This window comes from Microtus pennsylvanicus, chromosome 12, assembly GCF_037038515.1.
Source record: "Microtus pennsylvanicus isolate mMicPen1 chromosome 12, mMicPen1.hap1, whole genome shotgun sequence".
Classification (NCBI taxonomy): Eukaryota; Metazoa; Chordata; class Mammalia; order Rodentia; family Cricetidae; genus Microtus; species Microtus pennsylvanicus.
Genome location: NC_134590.1, coordinates 34,840,094 through 34,856,777, shown reverse-complemented (window position 1 = coordinate 34,856,777; position 16,684 = coordinate 34,840,094). Strand labels below are relative to the sequence as shown.

The 16,684-nt window shown below is 40.8% G+C and overlaps 1 protein-coding gene across 3 annotated transcripts in view; it reads left to right on the top strand.

Annotated features, from left to right (window-relative positions):
* Window positions 1-16,684, top strand: part of Nsun7 (NOP2/Sun RNA methyltransferase family member 7) — a 38,456-nt gene that overhangs the window by 12,083 nt on the left and 9,689 nt on the right. For all 3 annotated transcript variants that reach the window (XM_075943308.1, XM_075943309.1, XM_075943310.1), the window contains exons 5-10: window positions 2,498-2,650; window positions 2,981-3,164; window positions 4,083-4,293; window positions 8,536-8,679; window positions 9,084-9,185; window positions 13,867-13,984. In XM_075943308.1, coding sequence (XP_075799423.1) covers window positions 2,498-2,650; window positions 2,981-3,164; window positions 4,083-4,293; window positions 8,536-8,679; window positions 9,084-9,185; window positions 13,867-13,984 — 912 coding nt within the window. The remainder of the gene's footprint in view (window positions 1-2,497; window positions 2,651-2,980; window positions 3,165-4,082; window positions 4,294-8,535; window positions 8,680-9,083; window positions 9,186-13,866; window positions 13,985-16,684) is intronic.

Genomic DNA, 16,684 nt, shown 5'->3' with positions numbered 1-16,684 from the left:
ACTTCGAATGTCAGGAGCAACTTCTTTCTGGTCCACTCATTGGTTTCTGGAACTTTGAACATTGCCTGCAATATATAGTAAGAAAACAAGTGTATTTGCTCAATGAATTCCTTACTATTTCTCTACTTTTAAGTATCCCTCTATTTTCTGCACAAAAAGTTGCAACATCCTATCTTCAGTCTGCGAGCTGTGTTGTGATTTCCCTCCGGGTCTCTCTCCACTCTGCTCAGCAAAGGTGCTGTGCTGTGTAATGTCGTCTCCACGTCTCTATGGCACTGTGCCTTCTGTCTGTGTGTCGTTTCCCACCGTGTCTGGAAAACGCATGCTCTCCATGTCTCCTCTCCTTTTGTGGTCTGGAAAATGTTGCTTGTCCTTTACTAGTTAACTCAGCTTTTCTAGCAATCCCTTTGGACCAGCATCAGTATATTTCTTCTTAATGCATTTCCTCTCTTCTCTGCGTCTCACAGCAGCCATCGTGTTATGCTGGGGTTGTTTCTATGTCTTTTCTGCAGCAAGCTGTCAATTAAGGATCAAAATCATTTTTGGGGTGGGGTGGCAGGGTTTTATTAGGGAGTACTGGCTAGCTTGAAACTTGCCAAGTAGACCAAACTGGCTTCAAATTTGCAGCAATCCTGTTTGCTTCCCTGGTGCTGGGATTACAGGCAGATTCCTTTACAGACCCCAATTATCATTTAGTTTTTATAGATCCAGATATCATTACAGTATTTAGTTACTAGTAGAAATGTGATAAGCATATTAATTATAAGATTTTCTTGGCTAGCCAGACTCTTAAGTAAATTTTCATAGATATCTGTGCAACAACCTTGTTCATTAGATACTAATTGCTAAAGTAATTACTTGCAGAGCTTAGAAAGGTTAAACAACTTGTCTAAGGGCATGCTGTTAATGATTGGTGGAATAAAAGTTTGAACTCAGGTAATTTGATTCAGAGGCCAAGCAGAAGAGAGAGGGGGAGCCGGAGGGAAGAGAGAGAAGGAGGGAAGAAGGAGGGGATGGAGAGAAAAGGGGGAGGAGAGAGAGGTGGGGGAACATGCATATTATAGGCTTGCAAATATCTAAAGATAGATGTATGGAAGGGAGTGGTGGAACTGTTGCAGGAAGAGCCGCGTGAGGCTAACTTACTAGTATTCTAGTATATTCATGCTAAAGCTTAAGGATTCTGTCCTGTGGCCAGTGAACTTTAGAACTGTCTAATATGCTGAGAAAGGATCTCTGACTGCGTGTGGATGGGAATGCTGGTGAAGGGGGCAGCTGGGCAGCTGTGGAAGCAGAGATTAATCAGATAATCCACTTGGTAGCATTTATTATGTATGGAAAACTCAAACTAAGTTGGTATTTGGAAATAAATGATCAAAATATTCTGTAACCAAACATCTATACATGTATACTACAGAACAGCAATTTACAGTCTTTGCTTAGTCTTTGGTATGTATCAATATGCTATCATTTTAAGTCTCCTGCTGCAATTTTATAATATAGTTTAATAAGTTTACTGTCTGCCAAAACCACCCTCTTCAGGTACTCTTGATTGCCTCTCTCAGACCTACAAATTAAGATTTTTGTCTTGGCAAGTGGGTGTGAAATTTAGACTCGGGAGTTTGAATGGCATAAGGAAAAGAAAGCGGTGTCCCGCACCTGGTGCCCATCACCAAGCTCCGCATCCTACTGTTCTTTCAGGGTTTGTGTTGCTGGCCGCCTAGCGATTCCTTAAGGATGTCCTCTTTTTCCTAAATACACATCAAGCAGACCTCAGTTTGTACTTGACCCTTTTGTGACATCTGTTCCTTATTTTTCCTTTATTTCAGCTGGATTCCTACTCAGTTCTAGAAGAGGCACAAAGTAATGCTGTTTACACTCGTTAAAATGTATTGTGTCTTCGTAGTACTAATGTTCTTCTTTTCTCTTGTTTGGGACTGTGAGGCATTGGGGTGTTCGGAACTAAGCAGGGTTTGAGAGAAACTAATAAAATCTTTGGAATAGTATCAGCACACACCATTGCCATCTTGATAATATTAACCAGACTATAATGGCTGCCTGCTGTGTGTCTGTCCTGTGCTAAATACTGTGCACATAGAAGCACATTAATGCTAAGGTAAGCTGACTACCTCGAGAGGTGGGAGAACTGATGCAGAGAGAACGAGAGACGTTCCCAAGGCCTCACCGCTGGTGAGCAATAGCGCCTGGATTCACTTCTGCTTCGTCTCACTTGAGATTCTGTGCTTATTCCTTGAACTATCAATGTTGTAATATTTTAGGAGTATATAACTACACAGCAGCAAAACAGAGCAGAATATCAGGACTATTGGGTTTCTATTTTTGAATATCACAAAATTTTATTTTAGCTTTTAAAAATTTGAAATGGAATGACAGACAAATTTGTTAAAACTCAAAATGGGATTTTGTAAATGTTTCAAATGGAGAATTGATAATCTTGTTTCATGTTCATGTTCATCAAGAATGAGTTTTCTGTCTCTAGCTGTAAGACAAAGTTGGCTGCATCATTGGCGAGATGTCGAATCAAACACGACGCCCTTTCAATTTACCACATTCTACCCGAGATGGTTAGGAAACAGGAGCAGAGGGCCTCCACTTTGCCTCTTTATGCTTGGATAAATACTAGTAAAATCAGGTATGCTTCTCAGTCCAGTTCTCCATTCATATTTCAAAGCCCTATTATTTTAAGATAATGTAATAAAGACTTCCTTTCTTAGGGGTGAGGCCACATTTAGGGAAATGATTAGAGTCATAGTTTAATTTTAGCTCTTACCATCAATTTACTAAATTGATAAGCTTATATTAATATGTTACACTTTATGTTTCTAATTATTTTTTAACTTTGCTAAAATTGTTTTATCACATGCAACATGTATAGTGATATTTCTCATTGTTGCAGGAGCAAATGTATTAATGCTAAATATGTTTGAATACGTTCTATTTATGATTGTGTTTATATGTGCAGCCCTGAAGATGTCTATAGTAATCTGAAGGGAAAGGGTTATCATAGAGTCAAGTCTGTTCTGCATCTCGACGACAGAGTTTTCGCCGTGGATCAGCACTGTGACGATGTTTTAATTTTTCCAGTTCATCTCAAAAGAGATCTTATAAACACAGATCTCTTCAAAGATTATAAACTTATTTTTCAGGTAAACTACTATTATTTCCATTGTGAATCGAATAATACTGCTTACCCAAACAATCCTTGCACCTAAAAACAAATTTAAGGTGGATTAACTTAGTGCTCTAAGTTTTAACCCCCTCCACACACCAGCATTCTTTGGATGGTTCGGTTTTCTTGAGACGAGATCTTGTTATACAGCCCAGACTACCGGGAATGCTTTATCTTGCTCAGGTTAGGTTCAAGTTTATGTCAATCCTCCAGCCTCAGCCTCCCACGTGCTGGGATTAGGCCCAGCTCCCACACCCATGTCCTTGGATAGAATCTCTAATCATTTCTGCCTTTTATAATTTTCTCAAACATCTCGGTTTCATCTGAGCTAGCAGCAATTTAGATGGCGGTGTAATTGGGAATTCAAAATGGTAGTAGTGGGTGAGTGGGGTTTCATGAAGGGGTATGAGTAGAGGCGAAGGGACTGGAGAGATGGCCCATGGGTTAAGGGAGTACCACATCAGGCTTCTCAGAACTGCCTGGAACCCGGACTCCAGAGGAACCGACACCACCTTCTTGCCTCTGTAGGCACTGCCTTCATGTGCACAAATTCCCACACAGCCACATAATTAAAAACATTCACAACACAAAAGAATGGAAGCCAAGCCATAATAATCTATAAATCATATTTTGCAATTTTAGGATTGACTTGTCACTATACAGAGAATAAATGGTAGACATAACTTAGGTTAAATGAGTAAGCCTTTTATTTTAAATATGTTTCTCAGTTATCTTCATTGACTTTCATTTAGACATATATTAAGATGCTATACTAAAATGGATCCGGTATCTTTTCAGAATTCCTACCAAGCGCTTATGTTTATTTAAAGTAAAATTAAGTCATCTTATTTTTCTGTTACCCATTTTAAAATTCTAACCATACTATTTTCTGTAGGACAAATCTCGAAGTCTTGCTGTCCACTCTGTAAAAGCTTTATTAAATATGGATGATGATATCCTAATGGTCAACACAGGCTCGTGGTACACAGTTGCCCATATGTCAATCTTAACAAATAATAACACCTCAAAAATATTTGTATGTGGAATACAATCACAAGATAAGGAATCTGAAGTGACGAACCTTTTTGCAAAAATGGGATGCCAAAGTATGTGCAAATATTATTTGATGATTATTGTTCTAAAAGAATCTAGAAATATTTGAAGTGTTTGAAGTTTTACTATGTTGTCGTAATATAAATTACATGTGAACCATCTTTCTAAAATCCTCACAAACCCATGTCAGGCTGTCTGTGTTTAATACGGGACTGAAGGCTCCAGGTTAAAGTAATTAGCTTCTAGGTGTTTGGGGATTGGGCTGCTTTTCTCTCTGACAGAATAACATCTGATTCAAAACTCATCGTTTAATAGATGAGAAGGTATTAACGTAGATGTTTAATTTACAAAGGGAACATCAGGGAACAGAAATGAAGTCTTTCATGCTCCTAATTTTTAATATCTCATTGGATCCTGAAAAGGCCACACTCACTAGAGGCTGCAGAAGTAAACAGAATGGCTGCTGAGTGGCAGAGCCAGAGAAGCAAACGGTATGCAATTCCAGGCTAGGAAAGGTAGCAAATCAAATCCTAGATGTCTTCCATCTTAATTTCTAGTTGAGTTAAGGTGACCTGGGACTTAGAGTAACCAGTCTTAGGTGGGCCCACTCTACCTGCTAGAAGCAAAAGTAACTTCTCTCTGGGGAAAAAATAAAATCTAAGTTTCAAGTTATCTCCTAAATATCCAAATGCAATGTCTGGCACTCAGACAAAAAGAAGGAAACACATAACTCAAAAATACTAAACTGAAAAGAAAAGAGACTGTGTTATTTTAGCTGAGAAATGGTAGATAAGACTCAAAGAGAGTACACTGGACAGGAATGAGACCAACCGAGGATTCAGATACTGGCTCCGCCAGCTGTGCATTTAGCCAGGGCTAATGGTTGCGAGCTACTCAGCTCTGCTAAGCAGCCTGCATAAAATAAGTTAATACCGTGGGCATCACAGCCTGGCTGCTTAAAGCAAAGACAAAGCATAGTCAGAGTAACTGAAGAGGCTGATGGGAAGCTATAGACTTGGAACAACAAGACAAGCCAAAGGAAAATACAAAAATGCCGTGTGTGCAATGAAGAAATAAATGGGCAGGGGAAGCCCAGTAAAGGGAACGTGTGCATAGCATGCGCAACACCCTGGGTTTGCTCTCCATTACTGAATAAACCGAAAGAGAAGAGCTGAGAAGAATTTCAAGCTGAGACTGGCTTTACCCACACATACATGCACGAGCCCCCCATACACACGTAGTTATAAAATTAAAAACATCTTTAAAAAGAGGACCAAACATACAAGAATACACTAAAGGTGAAAAACAAAGGGGAAAGATTCACTTCACAAGAAAATTTGACACGAAGTAAAAACCCACAGCGGTGGTTGCGGTGTAAAAGCGGATGAGTAACAGAGGGGAGCAGGCAGAGTCCAGACAAAGCCTGCACTTACGGGGCTTTAGCTATGGCTAAGGTAACAGCAGAAGGCTCAGGAACAGATGATCTCTTCGTAAACTATGATATGAAGAACTCTGACACTTCATTTCAGTGTATATCTAGAATCTCCTAGAATATGTTATAAAAAACATATTTCATAACCTGGGGAGTTTATTTAAGAGTTCTTCAAAGGAATGTATAACACATTGATCATTGAAGATTTATTAACTGGATACCAGAAAATATTAAAGGTTCTATATAGTAATAAAATAAAATAAGTTATAGAAGAAGCATATCTATTGATTTTTATCAATAATGCATAAAATTCTCATGAATTAACAATAAAAACCACATGCTTTAGGCTGGTAAGATGGCTCCTTGGGTTAAAAAATAAGACACTTGCTGTGTAAGTCTGATGTTTGAGTTCATCCCTGGGACCTTTACAGAGGTGGAAACAGATACCTGATGCCCTTAAGTAAATGTCTTCTGACCTCCACATGTGCATAAAATGATAATGGCAATAACAGAAGTGATAATATAGCTTATAACTCAATAGGAAAAAGTACAAAAGACACAACCATATACTGCACAGAAAAAGAATATACTCAGAGCAAAAACAAAACAAAAATTTACATTAAAAGTAACAAACCCCAATGGTACTCAGGGAATTAGAATTAGAATGTTGCTGTTACATGCCTACAGATGATTAAAATAGAAAAGACTGGCAATACCATGTACTGATAAGCTTTAAAAAAGCATGAGAAATGTTCCAATACCATCCATGGAACTGTAAATTTAAGCAACCAGTTTGGAAAAACTAGTTATTAAAGTCACATGTGTACCTCTAGAAACACCCAGAATTTCAGGTCTGTGTAGATTACTTCCCTGCCCCCACAAATAATGCAAATATGCGCACAAAAACTGTGTGCAACAATATTCAGAGAAGCATGATGTCTTTCTAACAAAATGCTGGAGGCAGAGCAGTTCATAAAAAGTGGGTTGTTTAGCTCACAGTTCTGGATGTTCAAAAGCATGGTGGCACTAGCATCTGCTGACCCTTCTGTCTGCATCACAGCATAGCAGATGGCAGAACTGTGGGCCGTGTGCAAGAAGAGCACACATGGGAGAACAGGAAGCCAGAGATCAGGGAAAGCAAGTTATGCTGCCTGAAAATAGTATAGTCTCGTGGGGAACTAACTCACTCAGTGTCCAAGTCATCTCATTACCTTCCAAGACCATCATCTCCTAGAGATTCCATTTTCTCCCTTAAATACTGCCACATTAAGAACCAAGCTCCTAACACATGAACTTGTTGGTGACAGACGACCTCTAACTATAACTTGTTACTTCCCATAGCCTCAAACTAGAAACAACCTCAGTATCCATCTAATGGGATTTTATACAGAATAAACTATTGCCATACCTAACAACACAAATGACTTAAAATGTAATATTCATCTTCCAACTAATGTGGAACAGATTTTTAAGACAAGTAGTGTTAGTGCAATTTAGAGGGACAATATTAATAATAGAAACAAAAATTTTAATGATTTATTCAACACACATTTATTGATGTATATATCTGTCTATCACTGACTTAGATGTCATGATATTAATTTTGTTCTGTTTTGTGAATATAGCAGTGAAACAAAGTTTCACTCATGAAATTTACATTACAGTATGAGATGATGAATGTTTGAAAAGTACACACACACACACACACACACACACACACACACACACACACGCCAGGCAGTCCTTAAACCCTTGGTCTTCCTGCCTCAGCCTGCCATATGCCAGGGTTACAGACTGTTACCGTTTGATTTCTGTTGTTGTGACTGAACGCCCTGACCAGAAGCAATCTGGGGAGGAAAAGGGTTTATTTTACCTATCCTTCCAGGTTATAATCCATCCTTAAGGAAAGCCAGGACAGGAACTCTAGGCAGGAATCTGGAGGCAGGAACCATAGAGGAAGGCTGCTTAGTGGTTCATGCTCAGCTAGGTTTCTTAGACAGCCCAGGTCCACTTGCCTAGGGATGGTGCCACTCACAGTGGTCCAGGCCTTCTTACATCATCAACCAAGAAGATTCCCCTGAAGAAATTCTCACAGCTAATCTACTTGAGGCAATGTTTTAACTGATAGCCCCCCACCCCAGGTGACTCTAACAGCAACAACAACAACAACAACAACAACACACACACACACACACACTTCATAGAGCAGTCAGGATAGATAAACAATATTAACAAATAAGTATTAATAAAAGGGAATTGTGACTGGAGATTTGACTGAGTGGTTAAAAGCACTTGTTGCTCCTACAAAAGACCTAGGTTTGGTATCTTGGCACCTACATGGTGGATTTCAACCATCAATAACTCCAGCTTGAGGGGCTCCAACACCCTTCTCTGACCTCTGTGGGAGCCAGGCATGTATGCGATGCACATATCTACATGGAGGTAAAACACTCATACATAAATTAATAAACACTCATATACATAAATTAATAAAAAAGGGGCAGAAGAATTAGCTTCATGGTTAAGAGTGGGTAGCAAAAGACCTGAGCAGTTCTGACCACCCAAGCTAGGCTACTTATACCAGCCTATAATCTCCATTTCAGGAGATCCCTTCTTCTGCAGTGAGCAGCCACACATGTGACATACCACACACATACACACAGCTAAAAATCTTAAAAAAGAAAGAAAATTACTTGATTAACTTTGGGATGTTAATAGAGAACAGTGTCCTTTTCTAATTACATTATGTTTAGTTTTTATGGGGCTGAGGATTTGGAAATGAACAGTAAAGAGCTACAATCTCATGCTGCATCCAGAGTTTTAATATTTAACATGATTTTTTTTGGCTGTTTTTCCTTCCCAGACATTGAGATTCTTTATGAGACGTTTGTCAGCATTGACCCCAAGGATCCAAGGCTACAGAACGTCAAAGTCATTTTGCTGCTGCCCCGCTGTTCAGGACAAGGTGTCAGTAACCCAGTGGAATTTATTTTAAATGAACATGGAGGTACTTTTGATTTCTAAATTAATGAAATTTGTTGATTATAACTAATCAATTTCAACATTGGAGAAAACATCTTTGTTTTTATTTCCTGTATTGCTCTTCAAGTTAGTTGTATTTAGCATGCAGATGACTTATATACAAGCTCTTTTGGTGACTCTTAGAAACTAGGAGAAAACTAGTATTGTGTTTTCTAGATTCCCTTTGAAAAACAGTAATAAAACGAATTACCTTTATAGATGTTTCAATTTCAAGTCAGCATTTTAATATTATCGATTGCACTAGTAGGAATTTTCTGTGAAAATTTAGAATGTTAGATAATTGTTTGAAAAATAATGTGATAGCAGTGATATATGACAAGTTCCTATAGTGTTGTATTGAAAAGTCTATCTTTACTTTTTAAAATCTAGATACAGGTTTACTTCAAGATCTTTCTCAAGGTGGTCCAACAAAAAGTAAACTTGAGATTCTTGCTCAGCAGCAGTACGAACAGCTCGAACACGCAATGAGATGTAAGTTGTTAAAGCGCAGTGTTGATGCCTCAGTGTGCACACACTTCAGTCATTGGTAGAATAGAGCACTAATAGGTGGACCATGAGCAAAATTCCATCTTAGTGTCTTCAAATAAACCGTTCGGTTAAATAAGCTCAGTAAGTTGTTTTTGTTGTTTTTGTTTGTTTGGTTGGTTGGTTTTTTTTGAGACAGGGTTTCTCTGTAGCTTTGGAGTCTGTCCTGGAACTCACTCTGTAGACTAGGCTGGACTTAAACTCACAGAGATCTGCTTACCTCTGCCTCCTAAGTGTTGGGATTTAAAGGCATGCATCACCACCACACAGCTTAAATTTAGTAAGTTTTTAAAACATGTTTTATTCTCATAAACTCATTTTATATAAATTAATAATTTATTAATCTGAAGCAAAATAATTATGTGCATCTATGATGTTACATTTGTTTATTATTTATTTACACCTAGTTTTGCTGTGTAGCTCAGGCTGGGCTTGAGTTTGTGTTCCTCTTGCTGCCAGCATCCCAGTGTTATAGGTACATGCCACCAAACCCGGTTCATGCACATCCGTGTTCACCTTTCCTATCTGTACTGTGACTTCTCACCGGGTGCAATTCTGTTGTTGGTCCGTTCCTGACAACTCTTCAGTAGTTCATTAAACATTTTTTACTTTATTTATTTACTTATTTTGCAATAGGCTCTCAAAGCCTAAGCTAGTCTGGAGCTCTCCTCGTACTGTAGCATACTGAATTCTGGGATTATAGATTTCCATGGCCAAGCCCAGTTAAACCAACTCTGGCTTTGGCATCTTGCTGTGGAGAGAAGAGAGGAGCAATTACAGATAAAGGCTAGTGTAGTGATGAGGCGAGCAGGCCGCTTTTTGTCCTGCCCAGCTTCCACACTGCTAGCTTTACACCTGAAACAACAACACACAAATTGTATTCATTTAAATCCTGCCTGGCCCATTAGCTCTAGCCTCTTACTGGCTAACCCTCACATCTTGATTAAGCCATTTCTATTAATGTGTGTAGCACCACGAGGTGGTGGCTTTCCAGGAAGATTCTAACCTATGTCCATCTTGGACCGGAGCTTCATAGCGTCTGCCTGACTCTGCTTTCTTTCTCCCACAATTCTGTTCTGTCTACTCCACCTATCTAAATCCTGCCCTATCAAAAAGCCAAGTCAGATTCTTTATTAACCAATGAAAGTAACACATAGACAGATGACCCTCCTACATCAGGCTAGATCGCCCCACTTAAAGTCTGAGCAGTGATCTTAAAGCACACACATCCAGTTCAGTCACACCAGGCAGATCTGAGTGCCACCGTTGCTCTTCCACATTAGGATGCTGAGATCTCGACATCTGTGGGAATCCTAGCCAATCATGGTGGCCGAGGCCTGTGATCCCAGCACTTGGGAGGCACAGGTAGGAGGCTATCATTGGCTACATAGCAAGTTTGAGGTCAATCTGGGCTACATGACAGTGTCTCAAAAAGTAAACCAACAAATGAGTGTGGGGCTTTTACTGCAGTGTATATTTCCATGACTCTGGTGGGTCAGGTGCTAAAAATAACTGGATATTAGGTTTATAAGTGAGCATCCTTATGAAAACTCAAAGATGAATCTGAAGAACAGAACTTACTAATGATGCTCCAGTGTTCATAAGGAAAAGCAAGGCAAAAGAGCATGAAGAAAGTCTTCCCTTGGAACTGGTAGCACGGACACAGCTGTGAAAGGCATTGGGCGGGAGATTAGGAAGCTTGTAACACACTTCTCCTAAAGTTTAATGGACTATTCCAAGCTTATTTTATTTTTTTAAAAGCTCTTCATAAAGAGTCATAAAAACTTAGAAGTGGGGCTGGGAGATGGCTCAGTAAGAGCACAGCCGAGCAAGCACGAAGATGTGTCTCAGAATCCCCAGTATCTGTGCAAAAACCTGCATGGCTGTGCACGTGCCTGGACTCTAGAACTTGGCGAAGGCAGTGACAGGAGGATCACTGAGACTTGCTGGCTGCTGTCCTAGCTCCAGGCCCATTGAGAGATCTGTCTGAGGAAATACGGAGAAGAGTGGTAGAATATACCACTGCCATCCGGCACGGCCTCTGCACACACACACGCGTGTAAGGAGAGTGGTAGAATATACCACTGCCATCCGGCACGGCCTCTGCACACATACACGTGTGTAAGGAGAGTGGTAGAATATACCATCTACCATCCTGCACGGCCTCTGCACACACACACGCGTGTAAGGAGAGTGGTAGAATATACCATCTACCATCCTGCACGGCCTCTGCACACATACACGCGTGTAAGGAGAGTGGTAGAATATACCACTGCCATCCGGCACGGCCTCTGCACACACACACGCGTGTAAGGAGAGTGGTAGAATATACCATCTACCATCCTGCACGGCCTCTGCACACACACACGCGTGTAAGGAGAGTGGTAAAATGTACCATCTACCATCCTGCACGGCCTCTGCACACACACACGCGTGTAAGGAGAGTGGTAAGATGTACCACCTGCCATCCCGCATGGCTTCTGCACGTGTATACATGTATGTACACCATACATTTGTGCAATAAAAACAAAGGATTTTAATGACATAGGCTGTTTTATCATGCTAAAAAACAATATTTGGTAACTGTCAAGATTAAGACACTTCACATTTTTGGGAAATACATGGTAAATCAAACTGTATAATTTCCCCATAAAGCAATGTTAGTCACAGTAATTAATTAAGGCTTGGCTCCAATTCTTGACAGAAATGACTCCAACTTCCATTTGAAACCAACAATGTGAATGATGGTCCAGTTCTTTTAATATTTATGAAAATGCCTTTAAAATATTTGGATGTTGCCTGACTGGTTATGACTTCCTAATCACCTCACTGTGTACTTGATTATTTCGTCCTCTGGAGTCCTCTCCCTGAGCTCTCTGTCATTTTTGAACAAGGAAACAAGGGGAGGGCCTCAAGCTTCCTCATTTCCCCGGGGAATCTGAATCTCACAGCCTGTTCCCAGGTCTCTGCTCCCAAATCGTCCAAACCCACACCATCGTATGGTGAAGGCAGTGATCCCAAGAAGCCCCAAGGTCATTCCTCATGTCTGGTTTGCAGGTGTCTGTAACTTTTCATGTCTTCTTGTCTGCCCTCTCTCTGTGCCCACTGGAACAAGAGCGAGCAAGAACCCCCTCTATGGTAGCTTCTCAGAGTTAAAAGGTGCAAAACGGAAGTTCTGCAGCCCCTCCCCCATACTGTCTTTTCAGTAGACCTCCAAGGAAAGCTGTAACTCAATGACTCCTGGGGACGCCCGCCTCTATTATTTTCACTATGTCCACGTGAACACCTTCTGCAGGATAACCGGATGGCTTTGATCTGCCTACCTACTTCTACCACAGTCCGCTACCGTCTCAGCGCAGGCAGAATGAAATCGTTAGAGTCAATGGGTTTCAAGCGGTGCAAATCTACAGTCCATGTAGTGATCCACAAATCTGTTGCCGAAAGTGCCCTTAACAGCTGAGCCATCTCTCCATCCCCAGACTGCATTTTCTAACTTCATTGCCATTTCCTCTCTCCTCACTCCCTATAACCTGATCAGATGGGGCCCCTGACAGTTTTTGGAATGCTGGACCCACTTTATACTTGGCTGTTCCTCTCCTTAGGCAGCTATGGTTGGCCCCCTGATCCTGTCTAGCCACAGTCCTCTAGATCAGCAATGCTTTTTACAACTTAAGATTTATTTATTTATTACATATACAGTGTTCTGCCCGCATGTATGCCTGCATGCCAGAAGATCTCTTATAGATGGTTGTGAGCCACCACATGGTTGCTGGGAATTGAACTCAGGACCTCTGGAAGAGCAACCAGTGTTCTTAACCTCTGAGCCATCTCCTCCCCAGCCCTCTGTATGACTTAAAATAGCACTTTGTCCTCTGAAACTGTTACCCATCCTGCTTCATTTTATCACTAAATTGTTTTCCTAATCATGCTTTATTTTTTTTAATCCTCTACTAGAAAGTAAGTTCCACACTGGCAGATTTTAATGTCTTTTTCATCGATATCTCAAAGCTTAGAAAAACACTTGGCATGTGGTAGGTGCTCAATTAGTCTGAGTGAATGAGTGAATCACAGGTCTGGAATTTGCTAGTTTCATAGATGAGCTCTGAGAATGAGTGAGTTTTCTTTTCCAGGTTCACAGAACTATGTCTCCCAACTATGTCTGTTTCCAGACCCTTGAAGCTCATGAGCTGATATGATAGTATGCTGTATTTATTTCCTTGTGTGTGGAACTGGGCTGATCACAATGCTCAGGCTCTCATTTCTCTGGACAGTCTAGCTGAATTGACTTTACTTGCTGGTTACTGCTTACAGTGCTAACACAAGCTCTGTTGTACAGGAGAGTCATTCAGGGGACAGTGCGGTGTCTCAGCAGGTAAAGGCACTTGCCTCTGAACCTGATGAATGGAGTTTGATGCCCAGTACTTCCATGGTGGAAGGAGAGGGTCAGTTTCCGCAAGTTGTCTTCTGACCTTCACACGTAAACAAATGTCATTTTAAATTTAAAAATCCAGGGGAGATATTCAAGCATCCCTGGAAATCGTTTCTGTCAACACCTGGCAGTCTGCGCTGGTACAGGTGTGTCCTTTGCACTGGGTCACCGTTGTAATTGTGTCTTCTCTCACTGCAGTCTCTAAAGTTCAAGCAATTGTTTACTGCACGTGTTCTGTTTATGCAGAAGAAAACGAAGCTGTCGTTAAGAAGGCACTGGAATGTCAAAATCAAGGCATTAAAATACAACCTTACAGGTAAGGAAAGGCAGCAAACCACTATCAAGCAAAGACTTGAAAATGACAAGTATGATTTCTAGAGTTATAGAAATATATTATGCTTTTTGATAGACTTGAATATGATGAAACAGCCTAAATTCATACACCTTTAAAGTGGATTCTGTAGAGCTTTTGCATGAACACGTTCTTAATAGCTTTATATGTATCTTGTGTATGTATTTGTGTGTGTGTGCGTGTGTAGATACAGATATTAAAGGGTGGCTTGAAGGATATATTTCTCTCACCACCATATGGGTCTCAGGGATTGAACTCAGGTCACTAGGCTTGGCAGCCAGCACTTTTACCTACCAATCTGTAACCCTAGTTCATGAACATTGCACTGTACATAGAAAAGAGTCTTCTGATTTTGTTACAGTAAAGCTAAAGGCATTTGACTTTGACTTGGCTGATACCTGAATAAACTGGGTCCAAAGTTCATGTTCTTCTTCGATACATGCATTATTCCACAGAGGAGAAATAAGTATGCAAAGTGTTTATTGAAAATAGACCGACAACTAGATGTTTATTATCTTAAGTACTCTCAGTATTTTGTACCCACTGGGAAACTGCTAAAATTAATGTGTTGAGATAAAATACAGCAGTAGAGCTGGGATAGAGAGAGCATCAATATTCCAGCCTTAGCTGCGATGGTTCACATCTTGGTCTCTAGCCTTTGTAAGGCTGAGGCCAGCCTGGGTTACACAGAGAGGCCTATCTCAAAACACCAACACTACAGGTCTGGGGATATAACTCAGTTGCAGAGTTCTTGCCTCGTATTCTTAGGTTCTTGGTTTAATCTCCAGTATTGCCCAAACAAACACTAAATAGTAGAAAATAAATACACCATGCACTGGGGATATCAAGAACTCACTCTAAGAATATATTTTTCAAGACTTAGTTTGCCAAGACTGTGGCAATGAAGTAAACACCTATCTTCATGCTGAGATTTCTCCTTCAGAATCTTAATGTGTATGTCGTCTGCTCTGACCTCCTAACTTGATGCTTTCCCATTGTTCATCTCACAAGCTGCCCAGTTAATAACATCAACATTTCCTCTCTTGCCGACTTTCCTTTCTTATTTAGAAGCTGCTGTTGATAGCTGTCCTTGTTAGAGTTTCTGTTGTTGTGGGGAAACACCATGACCAAAAACAAGTTGGGGAGGCAAGGGTCTATCTGACTTATGATAGACCATATTATAGTCCATCCCTGAAGGAAATTAGGGCAGGAACCTGGAGGCAGGAGCTGATGCAGAGGCTATGAAGGGGTGCTGCTTACTGGCTTGCTCATCATGGCTTGTTCAGCCTGCTTTCTCCTAAAACCCAGCGCCACCATCTCAGGGATAGCACCACCCACAATGGGCTGGGCCTTCCCCCATCAATCACTGATTAAGAAACTGCCCTACAGCTAGATCTAATGGAGGCATTTTCTTTCCCAATTGAAGATCTCTCCTTTCAGATGATTTTAGCTTATGTCAAGTTGGCATAAAAGTAGACAGCACAATTAACCCCTTGTCAACTTGACTGACACATAGACCCATCGCTGTTAAGCCATAACTTTTCCTTTCTTGTTCATCCCTGAGATCACATGTGAATACCAACAGAACAATATAAACATTTCAAATTTTAAAAGTCCCACAGTTATTAAAAATAACTAAAAAAGTCATCCTCTTTGAAATATTCAGAATCTTTAAAATATTCAATCTCTTTTCAAATCCAAAGTCTTTGTAAAATTCCAAAATTTCTTTAAAAGTTCAAGTCTCTCAACTGTTGGCTCCTATAAAATCAAAATTAAATAATTTCTTACTTCAAGGGGGAAGAACTAGGGTATGGTCACCATCTGAAGAAAGCAAAACCAAACTCCAAGACAATGTCCCATAATTTTGGATTTCTTTACATCTTCTGGGCTCCTCCAAGGGGCTTGGATTACTTCTCTGGCTCATCCCTCTGCAGCACACACAGCGTGTCTTCTAAACTCCACTGCCACTATTCTCATGGTCCTTGCTGGCATCTCCAAACTGCTGGGTCTTCTGCTGCAACTAGGCTGCACTTTCATCAATAGCCTCTCCTGGCTCATCTTCTCTATGCGGCCCCTTCAATCCTGGGCCTTTGACTGTTACTGAGGCTGTGCCTTCACTTGCTTCTCTCAGTGCCAAACCTCCGCTGCTCTCCATGACCCCTTCATGCCTTCAAAACCAGTACCACCTGGGTGACAAACTACCAAGTTCAGCTGCCAGAGTGGGGTACAACCGTATCTGTTTCTGGAATACAGCTTCTCTGTGCTGACTCTCAGGAAACACTTCCAGAAGATTCCAGTGAAGCTGGTCTCTTCTTAATCACTGCTGTTTCCTCAGCTCCGGCTGACCAGCACCAGTTAACCCAGCAAAGCAAAGATTCCCCTTCCGTGGCACCAGTCTCTTGCCAAGCACAGCTGAGTCTTCAGCCCCAGATAACTCAAACCTCCCTCTGGAGCATCACAAACCAGGCCTTCATTGTCTGTATTTCTCTCGGTTCTCTTTTCTCCCAGGCTCCCACAGAACAGTTCATCAAAGCTTTGAACACTTGGTGACTTTCCAGCTCCAAGTTCCAAAGTCACTCCACAATCCTCCCCAAAACACACATGGTCAGATCTATCATAGCAACACCCCGTTATCTTGGTACTATTTTCTGTCCTGGTTAGGTT